This window comes from Lepidochelys olivacea (genome assembly GCF_965140295.1).
Source record: "Lepidochelys olivacea isolate rLepOli2 genome assembly, chromosome: 1".
In the NCBI taxonomy this organism is placed as follows: Eukaryota; Metazoa; Chordata; order Testudines; family Cheloniidae; genus Lepidochelys; species Lepidochelys olivacea.
In genome coordinates this window covers 286201992-286224776 of record NC_140411.1, presented here as the reverse complement: position 1 = coordinate 286224776, position 22785 = coordinate 286201992, and the positions used below count along the sequence as shown (strand labels likewise).

The 22785-nt window shown below is 40.0% G+C and overlaps 1 protein-coding gene across 1 annotated transcript in view; it reads left to right on the top strand.

The window, feature by feature from the left end:
- TRHDE (thyrotropin releasing hormone degrading enzyme) overlaps window positions 1-22785 on the top strand; it is a gene marked incomplete at its 5' end in the record, with an annotated part of 329097 nt that overhangs the window by 168202 nt on the left and 138110 nt on the right. Inside the window, one exon of the mRNA XM_084636899.1 lies at window positions 10910-11047. Within this exon, the coding sequence (XP_084493025.1) occupies window positions 10910-11047 (138 nt within the window). The remainder of the gene's footprint in view (window positions 1-10909; window positions 11048-22785) is intronic.

The window sequence follows — 22785 nt, the reverse complement described above, 5'->3', positions numbered from 1 at the left end:
TTCCTTCACTTTTGCTTCCTTATACTGGACGGTACATAGCCATAGTCCTGTCCTGCTCCTTCTCTTTCCTACTCTACGACTACCTGTCTTTCTAGACCCAAGATCAAAGAGAAGACAGATGAAAGGAAAGAAGAAGGAAGCAGAATTGAAGAGGGGGAAAGGATAAGAAGATCTTGCAAAAGAAAGAAGATGGGCAAAGAGACCTTTGCTTCTTTCAGAGATCTATATGGGGAGAAGCCTAAGGAGCAAGCTAGGTCACCAGTCTTTATAGGCTCTGAGATTGGATTTGTCAGTCCATCATGTTACAGACCTGGCTGAGTCCCCCTAGTTGATGGTCACCAGTCTGTAGTAATTGGACCCAACCTGGGGATGCCACATGCTTCCAAGCCAGCTGGGTCTAAGTGGAATCCAGATGCCCTTTCTAGCTCTGTGTGCAGACCTCTTGTCTGGCCCGCTTCCTTGGAACTCTACAGGCCAATTGCCCTTGCCCCTGAAACAAGTGCTTTCACATCCTAAGCCTCTCCAGCCACTTATGCATGTCCCTCTCCCTCCCCGGGTCTGCCCCTACCAAGTTCCACCTTGCTATGGAGTGCTTTGGTTTATAGTTTATGTGGCAAGTAAAGTAAAGAAACAGGCTTTGTACAGGAGTTCCTAAACCTGCAGTAACTTTTACTCTCAAAGCATAGAAGAATTATAGTTCTTTAGGAAAACAACAAAACACTCTCTGCTCTCTCCCCTGAGACTTTGCTCACCCCTTTTTGTGAGTCCTTATGCCCTCTCCATGTGACAAGTGAGTAGGCTTCTCCTATCTTCTGCATCTGTACAATCCTCCTGAGGTCTGATGATGGTCTGCCATTGAGAAAAAGGGAGCCGGGAACAGATCCTCTCCTTAAATAAGGTTTTTTTCCCCTTTTGTTCAGGTGACCAACTGGTCAGCTTTAGAACTCCTATCAGGTGGTTAGTCAGGAAGTCCCAGCCCACTTGGAGTCCAAACTGGGGAAATCACTTTCTTTCAGCCTGGCCACTCTCTATAGCAAAATCATTGTCCTAGGGGTAGACCTCTGATTGGAAAATAGTCACAGTTGATGAGTCCTGTGTTACCCCTGCAGGGAGGTGTCAGGCATTACAACCAGCTGCTCTTGTTCTGTCCTTGACAAATCTTGACGGTTAAAATTACATAAATGGACACAGAAATGTTCCAGTCCATCACACTATTTCCCTTTCTTCCCATGGAGTGGTGCCTTTCACATGGTTTAGAACCCATAATCGTTGTAGATTGCAAGATGTATAGAAGTGTGCCTGCCTCACTGTGTCACTCTCCACCCTATTCTCCTTTTGATCTCTGGAATCAGGCAGCAAAGTTCCTGTCCCCTTCTGCAGCTAGTCAGCCAGCCTACAATAGCAGACCTCTTCCCTCTCTGCTTCCACATTGGTCCCAGTGGCTGTAGTAAATTCGAGCCACTATGTCCTTCCTGCTGAGCGCTAAACCACTCAAGACATCTAGCAGAGTGGTGAAAGCTTTCATTTCCACATTCATAGTGGATCTGGCTTTCCATCTCCTCCTCCCATGACTGTCACTGCAGAGGCCAGTCTCTCATGCTGAAGAGTCTACCTAGAGCCTTTCTATTAATCTCCAGGAGGGGCTTCTCTTAAACTCCTGTCCTGCAAGGTGATTTCTTGGTCATGCTAATGTCAAACAGGCAGGTCAGGGAGCTGAGCATCCTCATTATCAGCCCCAATACCTTTTTTAAGGTGAATTTTAGCCTCCTGCTGGGTATTATTCCTAAGATAAACACTGAGTTTCATATTAATTAACCCACTATTCTTCCCATTTTCTGCCTCTAACCCTTTCTGCCCCAAGATATTGCATTTTGAAATTTTGTTTAATCTCTTGAATGGCCAGAAAGTTGAAACAATGACTTCTGTGATTTTAGGACTGTTATAAGAGGAAAACTGCCACTAACATAACTACCATCTGGGCCAGTATGTGAAATTCCTAAAGACTAAATGTAGTGCCATTTCATGATCAGTGAGTGGTGAGCCTCTCATATTAGAGGCAAGCAAGGCAGTACAAGCTGTATCTGACTGTATCCTGGTGGCTTCTTCTGTCATAAACTCCTACAAGTGACATCAGAAGGTCAACCTACCCCTGCTGGGGGTAGTAAATGTAGGTGTCTCTGTTAGCAGTATGACAGAAGAGGGACGAATGACAACGGGAAAAGTACCCATTGGTAATTCACTTTGACATAGTCCTGTCTTCTCTCATCCTACATTTCACCCCCCTCCCCTCTGAGGCAGGTTTGCCACTTCTGGAAGAGAAGGAGGCAAATGGGGACATTTATATATAGGACTTTACTGACAGCTCTTTTACCTCTTTGTTTCATGTTAGGTGGAGCCATTGTGCTGTCTCTACTTGAATATCTCTGTTAGTGGGATAGGAGTAGAGGACTATGACAAAAGGAATTACTGGCAAGTAATTTTCCGTTTTATCCATCAAACACAAATGTCAAATGCTTTAGTAGTCACTACCTTGCTTGATGCTGAGAAAGCATTTCACAGAGCCCAGTGGCCTTCTCCTACTCCTTTATTTTATAAGACTTTGGCTACAGTGACAAATGTATTGGATGAGTCAAGGTATAGTACCTCAATGTGTCACACATTGAATCGTCTTTCTTCTTGTCAGGTAGAGCACGGGGAAAAGGCAGCCCTGTCTTTCCCGCATCTGCTTACTACCATGGTCATGTTTGCTGGGGATGTTCTCTTTGTTAGAAACATTTGATTGAAGTATCAGGAGTAAAACCTCCATTTTTCATGTGGCTGGTAACCCTTTACTTTCTTTGAGGGAGCTGAAGCTATCCTTCATACTACAGCGCTTCATGCGGTAGATGATTCTGCCATTCCTGCAGTAGCTTAATGTTGTAGTAAGTCTGCAGGCCAATATTTTTCTTTTAAAACACTGTGGTGAGAGACCTTACTTGAGTATAAAAATAAATACTAATGGGAAATCATTAAACTAAATGTCATTCAACTAAATTCTTAGAGCATCGCAAAGTGTACTGCTCAAGTCCTTGATAAATGATCTCAATTGCCTATCATTCTCACTGGCAGGATTAAAAAAATGAATATTGCAATTAGATTTATTCATATCTTTAATGTGCTTTGTCTTAAATTGCCTGCTAAAATGTTTATCTCCCTCAATAAAATGTTCGTAGGCTTTGTTTGATGCACAAGAAAGCCCAGATAAATAATTAAAAATTTTGAAGACGTAGACTTAAGACATGGGTCTTTTTGAATTTTTTATTGTTATTTTGGCATTTCAGACCTGAGCTGTAGTCTGCTTGATCCTTGTAACCCAACATCGATATCATGCTGGCTCAGCAATGAGAGAGACTTGGTCTCTCCTTTTTTTAAAAAAACCCCTCCCTTTATCTCTCCTTTTTTTGGTTGACTCCTCCCAGTGCCTCTAAGAAGACAGTCTTTAATTAATACTGCATGGAGTGTGGTTTTTTCCCCTCAGTAACTACTCGCTGAAGTCAAGCATTGTATGATTTTCTGTTTTAACTCAACTATAAGGGAAACTTTTTGTGTGAAATTATATAGAAACTCATGTATAATTGAATATCACAGGATATGGACAGGTAAGTTACAAGCCATTCTGATTACATATTACTAGTCCCGTTTAACCATCACAGTCCAAAAGTTTAGTTTAATTTACAGCTAGGAAAAGAAATTTCCACAAACAAATGTTCTTTTCCAATAGAGTTTATAAATGTTTTGGCAAGAAGAGTCAGTGTGAAGGATACTACTTTAAGTAGTTAAATTCTGCGCAGCTTAGAGACCAGACATAAATGGGTATACATGTTTATTCAGATGATTGAATACAGGTTTAGAGGATGTCAAGTTCTCTTCTTGCTCCATGTTGTTATCTGCTCCTTTTGAGGAAAAATATAAAATAGCCATTCCTATCAGAAGCTTTGGGTCACATGATTTCACATCTCCTGAGTTTGGGGGTTGGGTAAACCTTTAATTTCAAAGTGAAACTCTGCTAAAACTGCTGAAGATTGCATTATTTTGACATGGCAACTCCTCTCCCTGTCCTGAGTGAGGATGGGAGCTAAGTTTCCTGGCATCTTGCAACTCCTCCAGAAGAAGAAGACTCAGGCAGAGACTCCTGTCCCATCAGATCCCTTCTCTTTGAACCTGACTGCCCACTTCACCTAAAACGGTATTCCAGACGGTAAGTCTGGTTGCCACATAAATAGCTCTATATTTGGTTGCATGCATGTTGACAAATGCTTTATTTGTTTTGTTTTGACATTTCAGCTGTCTGCTCTGATCAATATGGCTATGGTTTTAAAATTGCATACAACATAAAAGCAGATTTTAAAAGAACAAAATCTTGCAAGGATTGTTCCAGACCCACAAAATGGGCTTGATTCACTCAAGACTCCCTAGACCTCACCACTTTCAGAACAGAAAAGCATAGTTTCTGGAAGTTCAAAATCCAGCACAGCTATGACACCTGGAAAGTGTTCTGATTTAGTGTAAGGTTTGGCAGTCATTGGCAGGGGCTCTGCTGGAACACGAGCCACAGTTTAAAGCTGCTCTCCCAAGGTTGAAATGTGCCTATGGTCCCCTGAACTGGATATGAATTCCTCCTGTGGAGGAGCAGCCTGTACTGGCCTTGGAGGATGAATTTAGCACATAGACCCAGCATCACCAGGATAAATCAAGCCTAATGTTTTAAATGCTGATGGAAGTAATACAGGAACAAATATGTGTTCATCCATTTTCCTACTGTGTCTGTTGTTGTGGAGTCACCTACAAGGAGATAACAAGACTCAGAGTGGAAGATTTTGAGAGGCTTGAACTGGTCATCTTTTTAACCAGTATTTTAAGTGAAATAAGTAAATGTAGGGACGTGTTTTTTGTTGTAAAACTCCCCCTCCCCATTTTATTCAACCCTTTCATCCCTTATTATTTGGATATTCACTGGAGCAAAACTGATTTAATATATAGCTAAATCACATCTATCCTTGAGAAGTAGAAGAATGAAGAGAAGCAATAATTACAATGGATGGTAAGTCACAAATCCTGAAAATACTCCAATTCAGCAGCAGAAACCTGTGAATACATTACCCCAGTGATTGGCTACCTGCACTGGCTCTCATTTGAATGGACAGTACATTTCAAAATCTCTGTTCTGATATTAAGAGCCATCCATGAGTTTGACTTTAGTTAAACGAGAGACAGTGTTTCCCTCCTCAGTGGTGAACTCCAACAGCAGCAGCATTTCTCTGGGACAATGGAACTATCAACCAGTGGGAAAGTCTCCTGAGTGCAGGAAATAGATAGAACTCTCACGGGAGCTGGAGCAAGAGTATGGAAGAATAAGAGATGAGTACGAACATGGACCTCTCAAAACTTTTAGAATTAATAAATGCAGAACTTGACTTAGTTTTCCCTCAACCAATTCCATACATGAATGCTTTCACACGCATACACATACCACTCTCACACACACAATTTAAAAAAAATGCTAATCAAGCCATTTTCCTTACAGTTGGGGAAGGAAGAGAGATTTTTAATTTTATTTTTAAACACTTGGGAGTTGCTCAGCCACTGTGGTGGTGGGTGGCGTTGGTTAAAAGTATATAGACAAACAGAGAAATGTTAGTTTTGCTTCTTGTGTTAAATATGCCCAGTGGATCTTCATTGTATACTTATTTTATGCATCCTTGGGATACTCGAGAGACTATATCCCTCAAAAGTCCAATTTCACCTAGAAACGTGTTGTATTATCTCTTGCAAACACTTCTTTTGACAGGCACCAGAGATCACACAAATCCCCTCCATACTCCTGATGGCTAGAAAACATTGGGTATGGTGGAGAAGATACTGCTGACTAGACAGGAAAATCATGTAGAGGTTTGGACACCCATATTAAACATTATTCATATAAGTCCCTTAATCTGTAAACCATTTGAATGCCTGTTCCAGAACAAAGGCAGTGTCTTTCATGCTTAGCCCTTTGATCTCATATGTATAATAATTATCAGTTATGGGTCTTATTGTACTATTCCTATTATTTCTTTTGTTCAATTGTTGGATGCATTCCAGTGGGTTTTTAAAATTCTTTGTCCTCTATTTCATATTAATTTTTGGAAATTATTTTTATGTGACAAGCTCAAGTATTATTTTATTGTCATGCTAACTAACTTATTCCATTGCATTGTGTCTCAATAAAGCATTATTGAATAAGTAGCAACAGCCCTCCTTCATTACATCATCCTTATCCTGTATTCACAGGACTTTGATTCAGTTGTTATTCAGTTCTCAGAGGAGTACCCCTTTACATAAGGAACATAAAGAACATAAGAATGGCCATACTGGGTCAGCCCAAAGGTTCATTTAGTCCAGTATCCTGTTTTCGGATAGCGGCCAATGCCAGTTACTTCAGAGGGAATTAACAGAACAGGTAATCATCAAGTGATCACCCCTGTCGCCCATTCCCAGCTTCTGGTAAACAGAGGTTAGGAACACCATCACCGCCCATCCTGGCTAATAGCCATTAATGGACCTATCCTCCATGAACTTATCTAGTTCTTTTCTGAACCATGTAATAGTCTTGGCCTTTGCAACATCCTCTGGCCACAGGTTGATTGTGCGTTGTGTGAAGAAATACTTGGTTTCGTTTGTTTTAAACCTACTGCCTATTAATTTCATTGGGTGACACCTAGTTCTTGTGTTACGTGAAGGAGTAAATAACACTTCCTTATTGCCTTTCGCCACACGAGTCATGATTTTATAGACCTCAGTAATATCCCCCCCCAAGCTGGAAAGTCCCAATCTTATTAATCTCTCCTCACATGGAAGCTGTTCTATACCCCTAATCATTTTGTTGCTCTTTTCTGTGTCTTTTCCAATTCTAATATATCCTTTTTGAGATGTGACCAGATCTGCACACAGTATTCAAGATGTAGTCGTACCATGGGATTTATGTAGAAGCAATATATTTTCTGTCTTATTATCTGTCTCATTCCTAATGATTCCCAACATTCTGTTAGCTTTTTGACTGCTGCTGCAGCCCTTTCTGTTCAAGGAATATTATTTCACATTTTCTTACTGTTTAAGATGTAGCATCTTATACGTGCAGCAGACTACTAAAAGTCAAAAGTTACAGTCCAAAGTCTATATTAGAAATCCAAGTGAATGGCAAAATTTCACAGAGCAGAAATACTCTGGAGAAGTATCTTTATAGGCAGATAATGTGCAGACCATACTATCCACGAAATTCATTTCATTCACAGTCAGGCTGCTGGCACTCCCAGCAGCAGAGTCTAAACTCTGCCAACAATCCATTTTGCAGACTGTGCATTTGCAAAAATGGGCATGGTCATCAAGGAAAGAAGAGCACAGAGCTCAGGGGAAAGCAGACGAGGATAAGCTCTAAGAAGTAGAATTTGGAGGAACTGTTTATTTGGAGGAACAGAATTAAAAGGAACTATTTTGTGAAGATACATGCACTTAGATGATATGATGATGGATGTCAATGTAAGAATCTGAATAGACCTTGAAAATAAATGAGTGGATGTAACTGAAATTAAAATCAAAGCTGCTGGCATTCATCTCCTTAACTGCATCTTTTTTTCCATCTGACCCCTGCCTCCTCAGAACGTGACTGGATGCTGGTGCAGGAGCTGGTGAAGAAAGAGAGGGATGCAGTAGGAGGTTGCTGAAGCAATGCAGTCAGTGCTCCATTTCTTTCTCCACAAGCAGGGAGTGTCTGGGCTTCCAGGCTCTTGCCATCCACCGTTCAAGCAGAGTTTGACTTTGCATCCTGTTCCTCTCAAAGCAGACAGGAAAGGTGGTGAGGAGGAGCATCAGGTTTGGATCGGCAGAGACCGTGCATTTGTGGTGACAGAAGAAGGAATCAAGAATCACTTACTTGGTTTTTGTCTGGCTTTGAAGAAAGGTGTAGAATACAGTGGTAGTACTCCACTTATTTCAGCAACCTTCTGCTGTCCTGGTACTGACCCTGTAGAGTTCTAACCCTCTTCCAGGTTTCTGCATTGTCTGCTGTCACCACTGTTCTACCATGCAGCCCTGTCCTCATGTAGGGTAACTAACACTTTCCATGCATAGCTCCAGTTGCCTTTGCAGCATATTCACACAGAGTCATGCTACAAATAGAGACTAGATAATGTGAGGAAAACTCTGCATTCTTGGCAGTATGCAGAATTCGGCTTTCTTTTTCTGTACAGGGTTCACAGGCAATGAGAAATTGAGTGCAGTATTTTTTATCCCAGTTGAACGTTCTCAGAAGAGAGTAATCTTAAACTATATTTTGTAATTGTTTCACGTTAAGCCATAGCCCCCTCACCCACCACATTCACAGCTCACTGACTTTATAACACGTTGATTTTCTGCTTGGTTCTCCATAGTGCCTGTTAGTTGCTTCCATGGTCCTATAGATGTCATGTTGAAACAGACCAATACGATCTTATTTGACACCCTGCAGAGGAAAGGAAAGTCCCTTTTTCTCCAAAATTTAGTATTAATGATTTTGGTGCATTCAAGGTTACTCACAGCTGGGTACAACACTAATGTAACTTTATCTAATAGGGGCTATAGTGTTTAGGTAACATGGTAATTAAGCTGATTCCAGTTCATACCACGTGTTCCATTTCAGTTTCCTGTTGCCTCCTCAGTCTGCATGCCCACTTGCCAACCCTAAAATATATTGTGTATTTGTTTTTCTGTTTGGCACAATAAGAATATCAAGAGTCCTAATGTGACTGAAAAGCCCTCTTGAAGCTCATTATCCCTGTTTGAGTCTAGGTTGTAACACGGCCAGCTAACATGCCTCAACAATGTTAGTCTACTTTAATTCTGACTGACAGGATTCAAAACTACATCTTTTTGGCTTATCAAGATGTGAGCTAAGAAACAAACAAACATAACATTTCCTTTTTACACCTTTTCTTCATCTTGTTATAACATCACCTTAAAATTTCCTAGATTGCTATCTGGTTATCTTGATTCAAGGTTGTTATAAGTTAATCATTTGACTGACACCCCATTGTCACTTCTTAATGAATCCATACCAAATTCTACGTGTTTAAAACCCACCTGAACAAGTCTTTGGTCATCATGATTTCCAAACTGAACTTTGGAAATGTGTTCAATCTGCATAAACTAAAAAACCCGCTGTTGACCAAACAGGCAGGGAATCCAGTATTGCCTGAAAGTGAGCTGGGTATGACCAAGAGTTTCATGATCCCTGCACTTTAACTGTTTTCTCCTGAGTTTGAATGAATTTCATCCCTACTCGCCCTTCTGAGATGATGTTGAGTTTTGCTGTTTATAAAGGGACCAGCAGCTAACTGTTTATGACTCTAGAAATTCTGAAATGAAAGATAATGTGAACCAGATACTACATTTCCTTTCATAAACTCTACCTAATATGGCTATCTGAAACACTAAGTATGTATTGGGTAATTGGTTTTCTTGCATCCCATGTTTTTAATTGCTTGAATATATAATCAGCTCAAGGTACATTTCTTGTACCTTGCTGAATTTTAACATAAAGGTTTATTTCCAGATGGATCAGCATTGGAACAGCTTTTCAGCTGTCTTATAATTTAAATTAACACACTGGTACCAAAACTTTTCTACACATGAAATTAAGCTCAGAATACATTATATAATCATGGGGTTATTTTATTCGTGTATATCAAAGTGACTCTTTAAAAATGCCGAACTCCCAGGAGATCCCTAAGATTATGCCACTAGGTCAACATCAGTTCAACAACTTTTGTAATGGAGATAAACGTTAAAATATATCATTTCAGAAAAAAAAATTAAACTTTAATTAACAAGAATTTTTAAATCACCTTTCTCATTTATACCTGGCTTGAAAAACTGAGCAGATGGATCTGCTTCCTTTGCTGACAAAAGGTTGTGGAGCAGAGGCATCAACACTAATATAACTTTAAGGGCATTAAATTTCTCAGTTGAAGAAAGTGTCCCCAGCTGAACCATGAAAGAGAGTGCTCACAGTCCACGTGTACTTCTACATGGGCATTTAGTAAACTTTACTGCCGGTTTAAATCTGCAGTGGTTTTGACATACATTTATAATATCTATCTATGATGGAGATGAAAACAAATTCATATACTGGACATTAATTGGATGGTCACCTATCATTGACTTGCTTTCTAACCTTAAGCAAGTCATTTAAATTTTTTATGCCAGTTTCCCTGCTTGTAAAACTGGGCTAATAATACTTCTTGTCTCCATAAAGATGTTGTGAGGATTAATTAGGTGAAGTCTGTAGAGCACTTGGAGCTTTATAGATTAAATGTATGGTTTGCTGTGTGAACTTGAACAAGTCACTTCACCTCTCTGTGCCTCAAGTTCTTATCTGTAAAGCGGTTATAATTATTTTTACCCACCTTTGTGAAGCATTTTGAGGTCTATGGACAAGAAGAACTCTGCAAGTGTTAAATCTTAATATCCATTTATTTTTATGATTGAAAACTTCTTTTTTACTCCAATAACTTCACTGTAAGTAGAATATCACTTTTGTCTGAATTGGAATTTACACTTTTATATGCTTTTAAAATAATTTAATGGTCTTTATTTTTAATTTCAGTCAGACTTTCACCGCAACCAAAATCACAAATCAATGGGTTCCACAGTATACACAATTAAAACTGATTCCAATTGGTTTTAATTCAGGAATTAGTAGGGGTTAAGTATGAATACCAACCAGACCATACAGACTTACTTTAGCAGGTCCTAGTAAGGAAGGCTGCTGAGCCGGTGAATCTCTGATTGATTTTCATCATTTCCGTATAATTGTAAATGTAATATCCATGATATTATTGCATGTACTGTATTTCAGGAAAAGCAGAGATTTCTGACAGATGTCCTACATGAAGTAATGCTGCTCGACGGCTTGGCCAGTTCACATCCAGTTTCACAGGAGGTGCAGCGAGCCACAGACATTGACAGGGTGTTTGACTGGATCGCCTATAAAAAGGTGGGAATAGTGGATATTTCAGAAGTAGTGTCAGGAGAACATGTTACATTTGTAAAGCTTATGCACTCTTGGAAAAGGGCACGCACCCCAGAAATTACTCGATAGGAAACCAAAAATAGTGTGGGATAGTTTTGGGATTACAGGTTCAACACTTTCATAGTTAGCAAATTATATAAATAAACCTGTGAGACTTTCAGAGTTCTGCAATATAAAACTATTATTATATATATTACTTAGATTGTTGCAGAGTCCAAATTGTGCTAGGCATTTTAAAAGTGCAGAGAGAGGCTCAGTGCCTGCCCTGATGGGAATCTAGAGAAAACTCTTAAGGTGTCTCCAATTCCCATTGAAATAAAGTGGGATGGTTTCATTATTTTACTTACAGGAAAACTGCATTTTTTGAGTTAAAAAAATCTCAGTGTGAAAGGTCGCCGTTGAGAAGAAGGAAACTGGCTTGCATGGAATGATGAGAAAATATGTCTTGAAATCAGGGACTGTCTTTATGTTTGGGAAGGAGATAGAGGGTTCTGTATGCCAGAAATGGCATTCAGTTGGCACTTTGAGCATTGGAAATAGAATTGGCACAGTAACCCAGATCATCTGCCTTGGGAGCTTCTGTAAACAGGCTTTACTCAGGGATGCTCTCTGAGGAGTGAAATCTTCCCTTTCCCTAGACTTCGGAGCCAATCCATAGCTGCTATTACAGCCTCAGCTGTACAGTACAGTAACCTCTGTGGCATTTGCACACCACCTGCATATGAGGGGTTTGGGCTGGTGGACTTGTGTAGTCCTGTATCTACTTGTCATAGCCCTCTCCCTCCAAGCCACTGCCTTTTGAGTTGTACCTGGGGCATGATCATCCCTTGTATCTGAATATTGGAATAGAAAATTTCAGGGCTATCACCTTTTTGGTTTTATAGTATGATTTTTACTGCCTCTTAAAAAATCATTTAATACAACACAAAGCTACTGGGAAAATTTGCCCTCAGTTACATAGACACGGTTTCTGTTGACTTGAGTGGGGGGTTGCCTCCAAGAGCTAAGGACTGATTTTTTCTCTGAATATCTTTAATATAACAGTAAACAATTTATACGTCACTGATTCTCCTATAGCTCTTTAAAAAACTTTGACAAAGTTCAAATCCTGTTTCCATATCTTGATAACAAATGATGTTTTTTTCCCAGTGATATTAGATGAGGTACATAAAACAAAAACAGTTTTAATTAAAAAAAATCAGATAAGCTCTTTAGTTTAGGTATGAATTACTGAAGATATATAACAAATCCGTTTAGCTTACATCTCTAATCCATTTCCAATCCCACATCAAATGAAGGTAGAGACTTACAACCATGAAATAATAAAGTACCAAGTGGAAATAAACACTTCCAAGGATTTGTAAATAAAATAAAAAAGTCTTTTTCAGCCAGTCTCCAAATTCTATATATTAAGTAGCCATATAGAGGAAGTATATTTTTGTAGTGTACCATCAGATCAATTAGTACAGAAACTATATTGTTTTGAATAAATCACATTGTTATCAGTTCATGTAATTCATTTACATGTTACAATTTAATAGGTGCTTGACAGAACATTTTCATGGAAAATATGATCTTAGATGAATTGTAAAGAATGTGGGTTTTGCAGCCAGTTCATATTGTGGTCAAATGCTTATTCTTCTTTTGAGCAATAGGAGAGGAACCTTCTACTGGAGATTCAACCAAGGAAGTCATCTCACTGATGCTCTCATTTTCTATAGCCCCCTTTCCCTCTGCATCACTAGATGCATGACATCAGACTCTGACTGCACAGCACCAGTATGGTCCTATGCCTCCTGCTGAGCAGCCAAAGTACCCTGTATTCCAGGGTGTTTTCATATCATCTTGCACTCATACTGTGCTAAGCAAGGGGGAAACACTTTTTCAGCCATTAGCTACTACCACTCAGCAGAAAGGTCTGGCCTCATTTTGATCCTCTGCCTTCAACAACCTTATAGGGTAGAGGATCTTGAGTGTGTAGGACCTAATGGATGAAAAAGAGATATCTATAATAGGACATAATACACAAAAATCAAATAATCAGGGTAATATTTTCAAAAGTGCTGAAGTGACTCAGAAGCCTAAGTATCCTTTTCAAAGGTGACTTAGGTTCCTGTGTTGCTTTTGAAAATTACCATTGATGAATTAGACCAGAAGAGCTAGCACCTTGCAGCATGCTGAAGTTTTCGTTTCATTTAAATGATCTTCCCACCTTGTGTAATGATGTCTCAACCTCAAAAGGTTCTAAGGGTCATCTCAGATCTGCATCCAAAATATCTGATAGTGGTTATTTTTGTCCAGGATAATAGTTAAGTTAATATAATACTTAGCACTTATATTTTCATCGTAAAAGCACTTTACAAACATTAAGTAATTTTCATTTGCATTGAAATGACACATGGGACACTGAGACACATCAGTAAATTATTAGTTATTTTGTGCAGATCCAGCATCAAAGGATCATAGTGCTTTTTTAGGGGATTAGAACATATTCCATATATTGTATAGAGATTATCACATTCTAAAGGTTCCTTTTTTAACTGTAACAGTTGCAGAGGCCAGTGGATCTGCCACCCTCTCAGCTGAGTTCCTTGGGTGGTTTTCCAGATGTCCCAAAATCCTAGTTATCCCCAAGTGTTTCATACAGGGCTTGCTCCTGCAAGCTGCTGAGCACTCTGACCCAATCCAGCAAAGCACTTTAAGCATGTGAGTAGTGACATCAGGTGGATTACACTTAAAACGAAACATGAGTTTAACTGCTTCTTTGGATTGGTCTCAGAGAAGCCCTCTTTTGGGTGCAGAAGACTAAAAAACAAAACCAAAGTATACATATCCCTATATTTCAGATATAATCAACCCCTAATTAATGCAAGCTAGGAAGAAACGTCCCCTCCAGAAAAATTATTCCATAACTGCCCACTTTGGGGTTTCTTGCACTTTCCTCATAGGCATCTCTTTACTATTGGAGGCAGGATAATAAACTGGATGTGGCAATTTTTATGTCCCTGTGTTTCTTATTCATTCCCATATATCTTTGTAGCATTCTGTGCAAATACTGTTCACCAGTTTAACTAGCGAGGACACAGAATAACATGCCTCTTAGAAGAAAAGGCAGCATTTTCATTCCCATCTATCTCTCTACTGTCGTCAATATAAATATTATGATAAATTATATGTCAAAAGGATTCTTAGATTGTAAATCTGGAGGAAAATGTACCCTACTCACTATCTCTCTCATTGCTGCTGCTCATCTTTTATTTTTGCCCATTGTGCCTTGTCCATGGCTTTTAGAAGGTACTTTGAGATAATACAATCAAATGCCTTCTGGTCCTGCTTGCAAAATGAGGCATTGGATAATTCTGATGCATTTCCTTTGTGGCTATTTTGCCACTTGCCATTTTTGAATTTAATGCCTCATCCCAAAGTTCTTTGGGATTCTTTCCATTGACTTCAGTGGGATTTGGATTGGGCCCTCAAAGAGAAAAAAATAGGACTTTACTGACATTTTAAGAAAAAAACCTCTCTCCTTTTCACTGGCTCATTGCTACACAAAAGTATATTTTCTGTATGGTGGGGATTTTTTAAAGCAATTTCTTGGGTTTTTAAAATTTCCACTTTGTGTTCCCTGCGGCCTCTGGTTAGCCTGGTGGATTTCCCCCTTTCTTCTCTTCACAATCTTTTTCTCAGAAACAAAATGACAAAACTTGCTCATATCTAATTTTTCTTTAACAAAAAGACAACCAGTAAATGCCTTTGTCTTTATTATTACTATTGTATAGATGAGTTAGATACAATTAAAACCGTCCAGCTCTCTCAAACACTGTCTTGACAAAGAGCTAACATCTGCAACTTTAAGGGCTGCCCTTCCTTCTCTCTTTTCTTTATGCATCTTAGAGCTAAACATTAAAATTATGCTGTTTAAATGCCTTGGAGCTGAATATATTCTTCATTTCCACTTTTTTGTCCTCTATGGTTGCACATGCGAAGAACATTAAGTTCTGAAGACATTTATTTACTTAAGCCCAGAAGCAGAGTGAAACAAATACTGCAGTGCTATGAAATACAGTGTTTCCACTTGAAGTGTTGATGATGATGTTTGAATATTTCAAAAGCATTGTGCTAGTGATTCTTAAAATGTGTGTGTCCCCTCCCACTAGAGCCATAAGTACCTATGTAGAGGAACAAAAAGTCATAATGGCTTATTCATAAGTAATATTAACAGAAAAATCCATTCAGCCTTCTTGTAAAGCTCTTGTGTCACAACAGAGAATGGCTCTCTCTCCCTCATGCTGCTGGAAAAAAGGTATCCTCCCCAAAATCTCAGAACTTGTGATTACAGAACACCATAGGAAATATACTTTGCTGAACACTAGAGAGGATTTGAGGGATTTTTACATGAAAGCAGAAAGAGTGGTGGCATTTCTGCACCAGAAATACCTTTCAGCAGGAAATGTAGCCCCGGAGAGCTGCAGCAACAGAGAGAGAGAGAGAGAGAGCACAGTGAGAATAGCATGAGGGACAACTAGCCATAATAAAAGGGTAAAACAAGACAGCTGTAGCACAGAGGGAGCAGCCAGAACCGGGACAGTCTGAGACAGATGCATCCAAAACAGAGTTGCCAGAACTAAGGGTGGCGCTAGCCAGTAACAGTACAAGAAGGGCAGATGCAGTGGACACAAGAAGGTATTGAAGGACACTAAGGACTGGGCAAATAGCCTAGGGACTGGTAAAGAATTCTGAAGTCATAGACAACAGCCCAGCAAGAAAATCTAAAAGTAAGTATATCCCAAGAAGAGTAATGATTCTGACAGCAGACAGAACAGTGGAGATAGAGACTGGATACAACATAGAGTGTCATTATATATATATATTATAAAAGCTATTTAGGTCCGAGACAATCTAGATGCAGCTAAAACAAGAAGGAGGATATCCAAGAAAGGGTATAATAATCCAGTGTTAATCCATGTTGACGCCATTGACTCTATTACTACTTACTTTATTTTTTCTAAACCCTTGTACATATCATTTACTCTAAAGTTTGACTGCCGTGGCACTTTTTAAAAGCACAGTGCATTTTTTTCTACTGCAGAGTAGTAAAAGAAAGGAGCATTTGGGAAGCAAAGGAAATATTACAGAGAGTAATGAAAAAGCAACCCCCCCAAAATATAAATTACTATATTGGGAATTAGGTGTAGCAAAACTTTTGCTCAAAGGACGATGCTCCGCAGCATAGTGTAATGTCTGTGGACGTTCTGGCATAAGAGAATGTAAAGCAATTGAACATATTGAACCCTTACCAATTAAGTATGACTCTTTTGGAAAAATTCCCAGGCAATATATTTAATTGAAAGCTGGAAGAGCTACATTGCCTAGTATTGTCTGCATAATCAATGGAAGAAATGACCATGCATTTTCTGCATTTAACTTCTGTATTCAAACACTTCCATTGAAAAAAATGTTGATTATGCCAGCCACCTAAGTAGTGGTTGCTATCATATTTGGACCAAAACCTGCAAATCAACGTATAATCTTCACTTAACATCATGGTTGCCATATGCATCTATGATATGGTTACTTACACGTGAAAACAATATATTAACAATTTAAACAGATAATAATAATGATGTAAAGCAAAGCAGGCTTTATTTGGGTTATTCAGCTAGAAGAGTCCATAAAAGAATAAGATGCTGCCCAGCTATTTTAAATTACTTATCATACAGGCCAGATGCTTTTGCAATCCAGTCTCTTTCAGTAGTCTAAGTGGATAGCTTTTTGTTTTTCTGGATTTATTTATCTATGATGTCAGTTGTGAATGACACTAAATTCTTTATACATTTTTTTATGATGGTGTGTGTCATGTGATTAGACAGCTCACTAGGTCAGTGCTCAGACGACAGACTGTTTCTTCTAAAGCCATTTGTAATCCATTGTACAGAGAAAATAACTTTTAGTGGGAGCAATTTCATTCCATAGAAAAAAAGACCTAGATGAAGCAGTTTGCATTACGAATGCCATCTACACTCAAACAGTTAGTCCCAGATACAGCAAAGCATTTTCTTTCCAACTCAGAAAGGTACTTAAGCATGTTCCTAACTTTAAGTATGTGAGTTATCCGACTGGAGCCAATGGACACATACTTAAAATGAGGTATATACTCAAGTGCTTTGCTTAATTGAGGCACCTTCTTAATTTTAAGCACATACTTAAGTCTATCTGAGTTCAGTAAGTACTTATGCAAATGCTTAAGTGCTTTCTTAAATAGGAACAAACTTATCCCAACCAGTAATATATATATACCTGGAGCTTTAAAAGACCTAATTATCCAAAGCTGAGGAAAATTATGAGTGAAATTGAATGGGAGGAAAATTTTAGACAGAAAAATGTGAATAAAAGTTAGGAGTTCTTTAAGAAGAGTTTATTTGATAGCCAAAAGGCCAGGATTCCACAATCCAAAGAGAAGACATTTTTGGCTAAAAGCCCATTCTGGCTCAGTGTTGAAGGGAAGGCAATAATTAGAAATTACAAAAGCAACATATACATGGAAAAAAGAAAAATAGATAGCAATCAGTATAAATGAAAAGTTATAATAAAGTATAGACATTGATAAGGGAAGCTAAAGAAATCAGAGAAAAATCAATGGCTGTCAGGGCTAAGGACAATAAGAAAGAGAGTTTTTTAAAGTATATTAGAAATAAAAGAAATCCTAGCAATGGTGTAGACCCATTTCTAGATGGAGATTGTAAAATTGTTAATGATGCAGAAAAGGCAGAAGTGTTCAATAATATATCTATTCTGCATTTGGAAAGAGGCAGGATGTTGAACTTATATCAAATGAGGATTGTGACGTACTTTTCAGTCCATTAGTTCCGAAGGAGGATGTTAGTCAACATCCATTTTGGATATATATTTTAAAATCAGCAGGCTTGGGTAGCTTGCACTCAGAGACATAAAGACTCTGGTTGAGGAGATTTCTGTCATTCTGATGATCATTTTTAACAAATCTTGGATTACAGAGGAAATTCCAGAAGACAAGAAGAGTACTAATGCTGTGCCAGTACAGTAGAACCTCAAAGAAATGAACAGCAGAGTTACGGACTTACTGGTGAACTGGACACCCTGTGAAACCAGTAATCATCAATCAGGCAGCAGCAGTGACAAAAAAAACAAAACAAAAAGCAGCAAATACTGTAATACGTCAGGGCTTTAGCCCTCGGGCTCACGGTTCAGCCATGGGGTTTGAGGCTGCATCTGCAAGTGGGTTTCAGGGCTCTGGGCGAGGGTGTGTGTGCTGGGGGCTTTTGACCCTCGGGAGCACCAGGGCTCAGGACTTTAGACTGGAGGGAGTGTTGGAGCTCAGGGCTTCAGCCCCCCAGCTCCGTTCCTGGCTTCAACCCCATGCGGGGTGCCAGGGCTCAGGGTTTTAGCTATGAGGGGAGCGCTGGTTTCAGCCCCAGTGTTCCCCCCATAGCTAAAGCAAGCCCCATTGCGTCCCCTTTGCTAAGCCCCAGTGCGTGTCCCCCCCCCAGCCTAAACCTGGAGCAGAGCCACAGGGTTGAAGGCCCAATCCCTAGCACTCCCCCCAGGTCTAAAGCCCCAAGCCCTGGTGCTCCCAGGGGGCAGAAGCCCTGAGATCACCGCCACGAACCCTGGTGGCCCATAAGGTCAGAAGCTCTGACGCCCTCCCCCTCCAGAGCCCTGACACCCCCCGAACCTTGCATCTGGAGTCCCAACTCCTCTGTGGCCGAAGTCTGTAACGTCTTGTTCAGCATTCGGGACAACTTTCATTCCCGAGGTGACCGTAATTCTGAGGTTCAACTATATTCAGAAAGGACAAGCAAGGTAACATGGGTAGCTGGAGGCTGGTAGTCTGATATCAGTCCCGGTCAAAATAGTGGAAAAATTGATATAGGTCTTAATTAATACTGAATAAAGGATAGGAATATAATTAAGGCTACGATTTAGTCACGGAGGTCATGGAAGTCACGGAATCCATGACTTCCAGTGACCTCTGTGACTTCAGCCTGTGGTGGTTGGGAGCTTCCGGGTCCTCCTCTGCCAGTGTGGGCAGGGAGCTGTGGGGTGGGGGAAGCCCTGCTCCTGGCCGCTGTGGGCAGCGGGGAACCCCGGAGCTGCCGGTGGCAGGGGAATCCCCTAGCTCCTGGCCGCTGGGGCAGCGGGAAACCCCCAGGCTCCCGGCCATGGAGGGGGAACCCCCGAGCACCCATCTGCAAGGGAATGGCAGGAAAACCCCCCCAGCTCCAGGCCACTCTGGGTGGTGCGGGATCCCCCAAACTCCCTTGTTCCCCCGCAACTCCTGGCCATTGTGTGGGAACCCCCGCAGCTCCTGGCCCCTGCTGGTGGCTGTAGGGGACCCCCGGAGCTGCAGGAAGCAGGGATACCCCCACAACCCCCAGGTGCTGCAGACATTTCCTTGCCCCTGCTTAGCTGCCTGCTTCAGGGGAGTGGGGACCCGCAGATCCCCATTTTGTCAGGGATATTTTTAGTAAAAGTCACAGACAGGTCATGGCTTCCATGAATTTTTCTGTTTTGCCCGTGACCTATGGGACTTTTACTAAAAATATCCCTGACAAAATTTTAGCCTGAAATATAATTAATGACAGTTATCTTGGTTCTATGGAAAATACGTCTTATCAGACAAAACTGATTTTATTCTTTGATGAGATTACTGGTTTGGTTGATAAAGGTAACTGTAGATGTTATATGTTTAGACTTTTTTAAGGTGTTTGACTCAGTACTGAATGACATTTTGATTAAAAAATTAGTACTGTACAATACCCATGAAGCACACATTAAGTGGATTAAGAATTGGCTAATTGACAGATCTCAAAAAGCAGTAATCAATGGAGAATCATTGTTGAAGGAGGGTATTTCTAGTGGTTTCCCATAGAGATTGGTACCAGGACCAATGCTGTTAAATATTTTCATAAATGTTCTGGAAGTAAATATAAAATCACTGCTGATAAAATTTGCAGGTGCACAAAGACTGGTGGAATGGTAGCTAATTATGCAGACAGGGTATTCATACAGAGTGATCTGGATTGTTTGATAAGATGGGCCCATTCAAACAAAATGTTTTTTAATACAGCCAAGTGCAAAATTATACATCAAGAAACAAGGAATTCAGCCATAGCTCTAGAATTGGGCACTGAATTCTGGAAAGCAGTGACTTTGAAAATAGTAGACAAGCAACTCAATCTAAGTTCCCAAGGCAATTATTTAGCAAAAAGGGCTAATGCAGTCCTTGGAGCTATAAACAGGGGAGTAGTGAGTAGGAGTAGGGAGGTGATTTTACTTCTGTATATGGCATTGGTGAGACCAGTACTGAGATACTGCATACAGTTCTGATGTCCACATTTTAAAAGGAATGTAGAAAAAATTGGAGAAGTTGCAGAAAAGAGTCAAAAAATTATACAAGGGGTGGAGAAAATGCCTTAAAAAGAGACTTAAAGAGCTCAATCTGTTTAGTTTATGAAAAAGAAGACTGAGAGGTGATTACAGTATGTAAGTACCTTCACAGGGAGAAAATATTGCATACTAAAGGGCTCTTCAATCTCGAGGAAAAAGGCATAACAAGAATCAGTGACTGGAAGCTAAAGCCAGACAAATTTAAATTAGGAAAATGGCACAAAGTTTTAGCAGAGAGAGTACAGTATTTCTACACAAAGAAAGACATAAACTGACATGAAGATCAAATGATGTTTTTACCCAGAAACAGCTTGATCATGTTGCCATTAGTAAGCACTTGAGATCACTGTTGGACGCCAGAATGTATTCGAGTGCTGATGTCAGATGTCATCACTGTCTTCTTATTGGGAACAAAAATAAAAACTAAGGAAGGTAATATTGCACAGGGCAGAGGGTATGTATGATACTAGAAAGTTTATTGCACCAGTTTCTGTTGATGAGAGAGACAAGCTTTCAAGCTTACCCAGAGCTTTTCTTCAGGTCAGATGCTGTGAAGAAGAGGCCTGCTTTGTGGAAGCTCGAAAGCTTTTCTCTCTCACCAAAAGAAGTTGGTCCAGTAAAAGCTATTACCTCACCCACTTTGTCTCTCTCATTAGCAAGAATGGCAATTTTTTTAGAGAAGCAAGTGTGGATGCAGACAGGATTACAATAAGGGTGAGAAGATCTAAGAAGAAAGGCTCCAACCAAAGACATGGAGGCTTGTTGAACAGAGGAAAGAATTAAGGAAGACAATTCAGCAAGAACAAAACAGCAGTAAAAGAGCTATTCTGCAACAAGAAGATACAGACAAAGAAAAAAGAACAGGAGTACTTGTGGTACCTTAGAGACTAACAAATTTATTTGAGCATAAGTTTTCGTGAGCTATAGTGAGCTGTAGCTCACGAAAGCTTATGCTCAAATAAATTGGTTAGTCTCTAAGGTGCCACAAGTACTCCTTTTCTTTTTGCAAATACAGACTAACACGGCTGCTACTCTGAAACCAGACAAAGAAAAGGAAGTTAAAAGATCAGTCAGAAAAGATAAGAGAGAATGGATGGAAAATAAAGCAAGAGAGGCCAAGGAGAGGGAATTTTGAAAAGCTTTTTCTAAACAACTGATATCCTAATTCTTGAACTGTTGTGGCATTATGAAGGCTCAAGATGGTATAATTTGAACCACCGAGGAAGGACAGAGAGCCGTTGGATGGAACATTTCCAGGATATGCTCAGACAGCCAGAACACTGAGAGCAGGTCTACACTGCAGCCTGGATCAACGCTCTGAGCTTGATCCACCGGCGGTCGATTTAGCGGGTCTAGTAAAGACCCTCAAAATTGACTGCAGATTGCTCTCCAGTCAACCCCTGTACTTACCCCCCGACAAGAAGAGAAACGTAAGTCGATGGAAGATTTTCTCCCATTGACCCCCAGGGGTGTAGACCCTGTGGTAACTCAAAGGTACATCGACTCCAGCTACTTTACTCACGTAGCTGGAGTTGCATAGCGTAGGTCGACTTACCACAGTAGTGTAGACATAGCCTAACACGCTTTAAGAGAAGTGAAGAAAGAGTGAAATTAGCTATAAAGTAATTGCCTTTGAGGAAGTAAGGCCATACACCAACTGAAGAGTGGTAAAGCACCAGGCTACAAGATAGATGCTGAAATGTTAAAAGCTGGAGGGGAAGTGATGCTGAATTACATGTACAGGTCGTGCAGAATGGTTTGGGAAAAGGAGATCTGTCCTAAACTTTGCTGAAGAGGTGTTATCTGCAAAATGCCTAACAAGGGGGACCAACTGATTTTTGATAACCGAAGAGGGGGTCACTCCTACCTGGAAATGTGTTTTGGATTATCATTTTGAATAGGATGAAAACTGCGATTGATTCAGTACTCAGGGGAAAATAGGCTGGATTTCGATCCAGTAGGTCATGTTCAAAGCAGATTTTCCTCTTGAGAAGACTTACTGAGAAAGGCTTGAAACACCAGCAGCAAGGTAGTTTTTAAGTTCCTAGATTTTAATAAAGCATTGATAATGCCCGCAGAAAAACCCTCTGGAAGATCCTGTGTGGTAATGGAATTCCAGTAAAGATTGTTAACTTGATGTGATGCTAATTTGATGTGTTAATTGTATGATGAGTCTGTGTGCTGTGTCAGGATAGACAGCAGAAACACAGAATGGTTTAAGGTTATTAATTAACTATAAGGTTGCACTCAGTCTCCACTTTTACTTTCCATTGGCA